The sequence below is a fragment of the Pipistrellus kuhlii genome, unplaced genomic scaffold, assembly GCF_014108245.1.
Source record: "Pipistrellus kuhlii isolate mPipKuh1 unplaced genomic scaffold, mPipKuh1.p scaffold_m20_p_16, whole genome shotgun sequence".
Lineage (NCBI taxonomy): Eukaryota > Metazoa > Chordata > Mammalia > Chiroptera > Vespertilionidae > Pipistrellus > Pipistrellus kuhlii.
The window spans coordinates 28,179,576-28,189,746 of record NW_023425471.1 but is presented as its reverse complement, the minus strand read 5'-3'; the positions used below and the strand labels follow the sequence as shown (position 1 = coordinate 28,189,746).

General features: G+C 38.6%; 1 protein-coding gene across 2 annotated transcripts in view; it reads left to right on the top strand.

Moving 5' to 3' along the window:
- Nucleotides 1-299: 299 nt before the first annotated feature.
- VSIG4 (V-set and immunoglobulin domain containing 4) overlaps nt 300-10,171 on the top strand; it is a 36,427-nt gene continuing 26,555 nt past the window's right edge. Inside the window, exons 1-3 of one of the 2 annotated variants that reach the window (XM_045582385.1) lie at nt 300-472; nt 4,984-5,340; nt 6,019-6,300. In XM_045582385.1, coding sequence (XP_045438341.1) covers nt 418-472; nt 4,984-5,340; nt 6,019-6,300 — 694 coding nt within the window. In that variant the 5' untranslated portion in view covers nt 300-417. The remainder of the gene's footprint in view (nt 473-4,983; nt 5,341-6,018; nt 6,301-10,171) is intronic. The other variant, XM_036439923.2, reaches the window with a different exon arrangement.

The window sequence follows — 10,171 nt, the reverse complement described above, 5'->3', positions numbered from 1 at the left end:
AATTGATCTCTTTTCCTTAGGCCCACCAGAAAGGTAAATGCCCCCATGCTAGAGGAAGCATACTCATCCACCAATATCTAAGTTTTGTGGAAGAAACCCAGAATAAACACATCCTGTGAACTTTAAGGTCAGAGGGTCCTATTGGCTCCAGAGAAGTCAAGTCAATAACCTAGCAGGGAGAGAAGTTGCTTCACTCACCATGAAACCTCCAACCCCAGGCAAGAAAGGGAGGGAAATGCTCATATGACTTGTGCTGAAATAGGGAAGGAAGGGAAATGTGAGATGAGACTGGAAGTTAAGTGAGAGATATGAGGAAGGAAGGGAAGTGATCAGGCATAGACACTGGCAGCCATCAGGAGTTCGAACCTCTTTGATAGCAGGAGGCAGGAAGAAAGGACAGAAGTGGCACTGGCTGTGATGGGGCTCTTGCTGGGCCTGTTGTTCCTGGGCCACCTAATGATGGTCACCTATGGTAAGGCAGAAAATTGTCGCCTGGATGCCACTAGTGGCACAGGCAAAAGACTGGGGTGTGGGGGGTGGGATTGAATGCCTACTGAGGAAAGCCTATTTCTGCTGAGCAGGAGTTTCTCAGCCAGTACTACAGACTCTCTCAGCTTTGGTCAGAAGAGAGGGAGGTAGTTGAAGGGTGGTGAAGGATCCAGGAGGTAAGTTTTCATAGAAATGGAAAAGGATCCTTTCTTGGAAAGTATCCAAATACTTTTATGGCTCTTGTTTTTATCTCTGGGGCATTCAAAAGGTACGCAATGCTTCCCAAATTCCTCCACCATCTTTTATCTTTCAATTGAAATTCTACCATTATAACTTCAGGCTTTGATCCCTGTTAATACACATACCTCCCAAAGAAGGAATGTTGTTGAAGAGGTAGATAGGATCTTAAAAAGTAACCTCAATTTATCCTTCACTGTTATCTGATCACACACTTCCAGTGACTGCTAGTTCACTACTTTTCCAGGCCATCTATTTTATTCAGAGGAATCTCCAACTGTTAGAAAGTTATTCCTGATATTGAACTAAAAGCACTTTCCAGTGACTTCTCTCCAATGTCCTAGCGCTGCTTCTTGGATATACACAGATCAGATCTGTTTCCTCTATACTGTGACAGCCCTTAACATTACTGAGAAGAGATATCATGTCCCCTTGGCCCATCTCTTATTCAAGATAAACAGCCCCACATCCTTCAAGTTGTCTTCACATAACTTACTTTCTTACAATCTTCTTGGGTAATTCCCTTCCCTGTCAACATGGCTGAGAGTGTCTGGGGTAATAGTGGAAAATTAATGTTGGACACATATTCCAAAAGAGGTTTGACCTTAGTAACATTACTTCCTTGGGTCTTCTTCCATCTTTATATCCGTGAGAACTGAGATAGTCTGTTAAGAAAATAAGACTGAATAATAACTAAATGCAACCTATGATAAATCAAAGGGATTCTTGCTGCACCCTGTTTCTTTCATATTTTATTTTATTTTATTTTATTTTATTTTATTTTATTTTATTTTATTTTATTTTATTTTATCTTTCATATTTTTAGATATAGAGATTGGATGGTATTAGTTTTGTGTCCTTTGTATGGTCAGAAAGAATCCAGCTTACCATAGCTGACTCAATTAAGGATATCCTATCTTGGGGCTCTATGATCCATCAAATTCTAGAACTTCAAGCTAGAATTAAGTCACCTAAATGGGAAAAGCATTGGTGGCATAATTAATGCTCCTAAAAATAGTGTTATTTCTAGAGCTACAATATTTTCATTTTCTAAAACCTTTTACAGTGCACTTCCCTATCTTTCTTCAAATGTGTTGGTTTGAGGTGGGACTTATAAAGGCAGGGCTGGGCTCATAGAACTATTTTATAAATGTTAAATTTAAATCATGTGTGGACATGCACGTGAGAGCTCATATGTTTATTACATCATTCCCAAACTCTGAGGTTCTCCAAACCTGAAGCAGGGCTTTCATTTGAGTGTAGGATTTTACACTGTAAGACCTGAAAAAGGTCTTCACAAAAAACAAACAATGGAAAAAAAAATAAGAACAATAATAAATAAATAAACAAATAAAAAAGACCTGAGATTCAGGACATACTGAACGACCAAGAATGCCTTCCTCTCCATGGATCTTAGTGTACCCAGATCATTTGTACAGTGAGGGGATCATGTTAGCTGGCCTCAAAGGGCCCTGCTAACTGGACAGCTCTTTAGACTATTTGGCTTCACTTCTGAAAAGCCTCTAGGAGCCCAAATCAGCTGTTAAGCTTAAAGCATATGTTGAAATAATCATAATAAAAATAAATAATAATATTTTCATTTTATGAATATTATAATATTTTATAAACATTTATTATATAAGTTAATAATCTATCTAGGAGGCAGCACAAAAGAGGAAGAGTGGCCAGACACAGGAATGTGGGGTCATGGGAAGATCTCACCCTCTGTGTAATGGTAGGAGGAAAAAGATTCAAAAAGGGATCTAGACCAAGTTCTGTAAAGGGGTCCACACCCAGAAAACTAAGTCTTTTTTTTTTATTTAGTAACATTACACAGGCCCCAGACTTTTTTCCCCCTAAGTCCAGTTCCTGGACTAGAATGGGCCCCTGTATTCTTCCCTCTTTCTAAAGTTAAACCCTTTTCCAACAAAGCCTTTTGAGTCAATGATCATCCCTGGTATTTCTCTTGAAGGGAGCTAATATTTGAATAAACTTAAGTTCTTTCCTGAGGGAAAAAAGCAAGGCTCTAAAGTTCTTGGAAAAGATTTTTTAGAAAGTAGCCAACAGATGGGAGAATTATTTTCCAGGCAGTCAGGGAATATTATCCAAGGATAAGATAATATCCCTTTAAGCCATGCCAAGTAGGCCCAAGTAAGGGGATTGCTGGCTTTAGCCTCAACTGAAGCCAGAAACCACTCAGTAAGTTTAATAAGTTAGTAAGAAGGTAAGAAGGTAGTAGCTTCTGAAAGCCTTTATTTTATGCCTAGAGGCCAAGATCTGTTCCTGCTATGTATGTATCTTTGGATAATGATCTTTCTCTGAGCCTTAGCCTTGCCCATATATACCATTAGTGAATGTGACTAAGTGGTTTCTAAAAGCCCGTAAATCTATGCAATTCTAGAAATCTCCAAAATACTATCTTGCCCAGTCCTCCAATGCTGCAGTCTTTTTGCTGCAAGGATTCAGGAATCTGGAGAAGGGCTGCACATAAATTAATAGAGACTATACAAGAAATATAAATTTGGAAGGCATTTTGGGGAGCCAGATGAAAACTTAGATCTAGTGACTAAGTTCCCCGAATCTCTAGACCCACAGCTTTTTATTTACTGGAAAACACAGTGGCCCTTTAGGAAAGCAGATATACATATCAAAGGGAAGGTTTCATTAACAGGAAAAGATTATCAGGTTAGGGGAAATGGTTACAGCTGTTCAGCAGCAGGTAATAATATGCAGATTTTCAACCCTGCTGAAGCCCCAAGGTCCATCAGACTTCTGATGAACTTCTTGCATAATTATGACCTGCTAGAATTTGCCTTCAGCACCCCAAGACCTGTTGTACTAGGTCCCTAACTATTTGGTGGTTTTCATGGTTCCATAATGTGTAGAGCATCCACTCAAGTGTTGATGCTTTCCTGAAATAGATTTTCCCTAACCAATCTTCCAGGAAAGCGAGGAGTATTGCTTAATTTGGCCAACATTTCACATTGACTTCCATGCCAGCCTTGTTTTTGGAGGCAAAGGCTACTGTACACTTTTTGGCTACCCTATAAACCAGGGATGGCCTATTACCTGCCCATAATTTGGTGGGTTCCATCAGGCTGTGAAGGGTGACTTCCTTGCCTGCTCATGCCTTAAGTTCTCTTTTAGGTCATTATTAAAGCTTACTCTGATCCAATCTAATTGATCTGTCCACCTTAGAGAAAACATAGTGAAGACTTCTATAGGATAAGAAGAATCAAGACAAATATGAGAAGTTTCCCTTGAAGCATGGGACAGGACTGGCATTTATCCAACACCTACTGAATGCCAACCACTATGCTAGGTTATTTAACACCTATGAGCTCATTTTATCTTCATAGTAACCTTCTGTTTATTATCACCTCCATTTTATTGATAAAGCTCAGACAGGTTTAGCAATTTACCCATGGTCACACTGCAAAATATATGGTAGAGCAGACCTTGGATTTATATTGGTGTTATTATTCTTACTCACCATGCAGCCTTTCACTCCTCTCCTGAATTTACTAGGTACTTCTATTCAATGTTTTTTAGGGTTGTTTTTTTTTTTTTTTTTGTATAATAGGGATTGTTGTAATGTATAAGTTAATGCTATTGAGGTTACATTCACTCTGTAAATAAAAGAACAAGAGGAATAGTATAATGTTACTTTTCCTGTGATGCCCTGTGCCTACCATATACTTTACCTTTGTTCTACTATTGAATAAATAGGAAGAAGAGGAGAAAAGAACACAAAAAAGATAAAAATGAAAGGATGGGTAGAAGAAAGGAGAGGGGAATAAAAAAAGTAAAATTGGAATAACATGAGATTATTAGAAGTCTGATTACTAACTCTGTCCCATAACTCTATTCTGAGATGGAAAAGTCATGTTTGACCCAATACTAAAAATGACTTCCAAGATTGGGAAATTGGGACTGGCTTTCCATGTTCTTGACAGAGTGATCTATGTGAGAATCCCCAGCAAGTTCCCAAAGAGGATAACATGAGCCAGGCCTCGCAGTTCCCTCGAGGTTAGAAGGAAAACATACAAACATGTAGCAAAGGCATTTTCAGCTGCTCCAGATGTCCTCAGAGCAGAATTATGCTTTGTTCCACAGGAGGGGAGTATGAGAATAATTTTAGGAAAAGGGGAGGGAGATTTGGTAGAGCTGGAGGAAGATTAGTGGAGAAGAGCCACCCTATCTCCCAGGTGGGTGTGCCATCTATATCTGTATTCTTCCTCTGTTGCCCATCTTCAGGCTATCCCATCCTTGAAGCTCCTGAGAGTGTGACAGGGCCTTGGAAAGGGGATGTGAATATTCCTTGCACCTTTGCTCCTCTGAAAGGCCACACCCAAGTCTTGGTAAAGTGGCTGGTACGACGTGACTCAGATCCAATCACCATCTTCCTACGTGACTCCTCTGGAGATCATATCCAGCAAGCAAAGTACCGGGGCCGCTTGCACATTAACCACGAGGTTCTAGGAGATGTGTCCCTCCAACTGAAGACCCTGGAGATGGATGACCGGAGCCACTACACTTGTGAAGTCACTTGGCAGACTCCTAATGGCAACCAAGTGGTGAGAGATAAGATCATTGAGCTTCGCGTCCAGAAACGTGAGTCACTGTGGGGATAGGAAAGTACTTATTGGCAAAGATTCAATAAAAGACTATAATCCTAGAAAACCTTGAGAAACCCAGAGACATTTGTGCTCATCAGAGTAAGTGTATAGGCAAAGTATCCTCAGGGACACTTTCATGGCATAATTTTAAAAATCTTGGGAAGGGTCTTTGGCCTTCAAATCTCTATCTCTTGAGCGTCATAGAAATTCTTGCATCAACACTTTTTGTCCTCTTTGGGCTCTGAGTCTTAAAATTCATAAAAATGAGGATATCTGATCAGGATATTGGATATTGAATTGATGCTGACATAGAAGCTCTGGGGACAGGGATGCAAGGGCCAGCTTAGTTGAGTTTTGTTGACTTGACAATTATACATATATCTCCTGTAATTCAAAAGCTAAACAATCCCAAAACTACTCGAGCTTAAAAAAAGCTATATTATCTTTTTTACAGTCAGTTGATTTTTAACTCCAGGTAGTCCAAAACCCAGATAATACAAAACAGTACCTAATCTTCTAAAGTAAGGTATTTTTATTTACATTGTCCTATATACTCCTTTTAGTTCCCTTTGTAGATATGTACATATCCCTATATTCGGAAAATATGTTTCAGCTTTGTGTTCCCATATTCTTGTAATTTACCATAACCTCTTCTTTTGTCTTCCCTTTGCAGTCCCTGTTTCCAAGCCCACAGTGACAACTGGCAATGGCTATGGCTTCACAGTGCTCCAGGGAAAGAGCATTAGCCTTCAATGCCAGGCTCAGGGTTCTCCTCCCATCAGTTATGTTTGGTACAAGGAACAGACAAACAACTCAGAACCTATCATAGTAACAACCTTGAGTACCTTACTTTTCAAGCCTGCATTGTTGGATAATTCAGGCTCCTATTTCTGTACTGCTAAGGGCCGGGTAGGCTCTGAGCAACGCAGCAACATTGTGAAGTTTGTGGTCAAAGGTGAGCAACCCTCTCTCCTGGTGAGCATATCCATGGACAATCTGATTCTAGGTATACCTCAGTAGAATGTCTTTATTCCAGAGAAGAGAGATTGATGTGTGCGAGGGGGAGGGGTATTGGGTTGTAAAATCACAAAGAAAGAAAAATTTTGGACTTGGGAAAATAGGACAGGAGATAATACTTGTCCTGCTGTAGGTTAAGTAGATGAAGATGGTAAAGGAAAAAGTGACATTTGCTAGATATGTAGTTTCTTTAATTTTCCTACCTTTTTGCAAAAGCCAACTATAAGTTCTATAGTTCAGGTGGCAATGAAGACTAAGTCTGGTTAATCAAGATTATTTCTTACAGCATTATCCCAGGAGTACTACAACCTGTGTACATAAAGACTATAGGGCCCTAGTTGGTTTGGCTCAGTGGATAGAATATTGATCTACAAATTAAAGGGTCCCAGGCTCGATTACAGTCAAGGGTACATGCCCAGGATGTGGGCTCCATCCCCAGTAGAGGGCATGCAGGGGACAGTCAGTCAGTGATTCTCTTTCATCACTGATATTTCTATCTCTCTCTCCCTCTTCCTTCCTTTCTGAAATATATATATAGTAGGGACAGGGGTTTAAATGAACAGCCCAGCAATGATATATCTAAGTGACTCTTGCTTCCTTCCAAGAGATTCTTTAGAAGGAACGATGTGTTTCCCCATCAAAACATTTTGGGAACAAACTGCTTTTAGGGAAATTTCCTCAGAACCTCCTAAAAATCACTATCCTCTGAGGATAGTTTTATATAAGGAATGTCATCAAACTGGATCTCACCAATTGTATTAGCAGACTTATGTTAGTTTGAGACTCCTGCATTTGACTGAAAGGATTTGTTTTCCAAGTTGAGTTGTAATGACAATGTGCATGCTGTACGATTTGGTCTGTTAATTTTTTGAGAAACAAGAATTGTCTCATTCTGAGATTATTATATGAATACTGGCCCAGTTCTATGAGAGTTTACAATCTGGTCAAGCAGAGAGAGCAGGGAATGTCCAGAAAGTCCAAGAATGTCTACTTTAAGGAGAAACAAGTTGTAATTTTCACCTTTCTGTAAGTTAGTTCCTAGCCCATCTGGTCAGGAACTTGATCACAACCAATCAATCTGTGTATTTCTTATCATAGTCCATGCTTATAGACAATAAAGCAATGCACATGATTTCCCCTACTTACAGATGAGGAACTTAGGCTCAAAGAAATTACTTGAACCTTTCACCTTTTCTGCTTGCTGAGCCAAGCTTCTTTCACTTCAATTTTTTTTTTTTACCTGCCTCCTTCTCTACTTAAACTGTATCCCATGAATCTGGTCCCCTGTTTTATATCTACCTAATATAGTTCTCAGCCCCTCATCTCTCTCCCTCAACCACTGTGCTGTTTCTCAGTTCTGGGATAGCCTTACAGACCGTGTCTTTCCTCATGCTCTTGGACTACCGAGCTCTCTCTTCTCACAAAAAAAAAAAAAAAAAATACAGATATGCATTACCCCATGTTAGTTTTATGCTCTGTGACATCCACTTCTTGTACCCATGCCGTATGCAAATAAATTTGCTCATTTTTGTCCTATTCCTAAATCAGTTATTCATCTTCTCCTTATCTAAGAAGATCAAGGTGAATTCTACTAACCACCTTCTCTGCCTTAACTTTTCTTTACCCATTACCTCTTGGATTAAAGTAAGACGTGTCATTCTTCTTTCCACAGCAAACCCTCTACTTGAGGTCTTCACCACATCTATTCCAACTCCGTCTTCCATCCATTATCCTCTATCAAAGCCTAGTATATGTGTATATATATATATATGCCTAACATATGTATGTAAGCCTAGTATATATATATATATAAATAACATATATATGATTTTTTTACATTCAATATTATTTTGTATTAATTAAAACAGCATAGTGGTTAAATAGTCATATACTTTATGTATATATATATGTAAGTCATATATTTTATGTATATATATGTAAATAACATATATATGATTTTTTACATTCAATATTATTTTGTATTAATTAAAACAACATAGTGGTTAAATAGTCATATACTTTAAAAAGTGATCCTACAAATGTTTCAAGTGCCCACCTAGCACCATACATAGTTATTATAATATTATTGATTATATTCTCCATTCTGTACTTCATATCCCCATGACTATTTTGTATCTACCAATTAGTACTTCTTAATCTATTACTGAGCCAACCAAACCTCCCCCCTCTGACAACTATCAGTCTGTTCTCTGTACCTATGAGTCTATTTCTATATTATTTGTTTGTTTATTTAGTTATTTAATTCCACATATAAATGAAATCATATGGTATTTGTCTTTGACTGTTTTACATTGGCTATTTCAAATAACGATGCAGTAAATATAGGGGTGCATGTATACTTTCAAATTAGTGTTTTGGGTTTCTTTGGCGATGTAGCCAGAGATGGAATTTCTGGGTCATAAGGCAGTTCTATTTTTTATTTTTGGAGGAATCTCCATATTCTCCATAGCCGCTAAACCAATCTGCATTCCCACCAACTGTGCATGAGGGTTCCCATTTCTCCACATCCTCAACAACACTTGCTGGAAGCCAATTCCAACATATCAGCAGGGCTGAATCATCTGGAAATGGCTGAGGGCATTTCCCCAAACCTGAAAAGGATGCTTGCTTTATTTATTTGTTTGTTTGTTTGTTTGTTTGTTTGTTTGTTTGTTTATTTATTTATTTTTAACTATCACCACAATTTATTTTTAGAACTTTAAAAAAAAATCATTCTAGAGAAACTGTATCCGTTAAACAATAATTCTTCATTGTCCCTTCCCAACAGACTCATAACCACAGCTGAGGGCATTTCAACCTACATGTTATTGCCTCCTACTGGACAAACACTTGAACAGCTTTAGGCAGTTCCTCCAATCTGACAATGGATTCTGTATACCAAACCTTAAACTTTGATGTGTATATCTACCTTGATTTAGGAAAAGCAATAAGTCTGGAGAGATAGGAGAACTTGGTTTCTTTGGCCAAGCTCCTCTGGTCCTCCAAATGCCTCCCCAAATTATGTTTCATCTCTGGACTCTTGATTAATTTACACACAGTGCCTTCTCCATATTCCTGAACCCCTTGCAGATGCCAAGAAAGACCACCAGCAAACATTTCTTGTTTGTTGATTTATGGATGATTACCATTCTGACAGGAGTGAAGTGACATCTCATTGAATATTTTTAAATTTCATTTTTATAGAGAGAGAGACACATTCATGCACTTATTTATGCATTCATTGGTGATTCTTGTATGTTCCCTGACCAGGTTCATAGGTTGATGACCTCTAGGTTCATAGGTTGATGCTCAACCACTGAGCAGCACTGGCTGGTCAAGTGCCTTCATTTTAATTTGCATTCTCTGGTGATTATTGATGTCGAGCATCTTTTCATTTATCTACTTGCCATCTGTATATGTCTATTCAGATCCTTTGCCCATTTCTTAGTGGATTATTTGTAGGTGTTTTGGCATTGAGTTGTATATATATATTTTTTTTTTTTTTTTTTTTTTAATATATTTTATTGATTTTGTACAGAGAGGAAGGGAGAGAGATAGAGAGTTAGAAACATCGATGAGAGAGAGTCATCGATCAGCTGCCTCTTGCACACCCCCCACTGGGGATGTGCCCGCAACCAAGGTACATGCCCTTGACCGGAATCGAACCCGGGACCCTTCAGTCCCCAAGCCGACGCTCTATCCATTGAGCCAAACCGGTCCCGGCGAGTTGTATATATTTTTAACAAATTTAGTTATTAACCAGTTATCAGATGCATCATGCTGCATATGTTCTCCTATTCAGCAGGTTG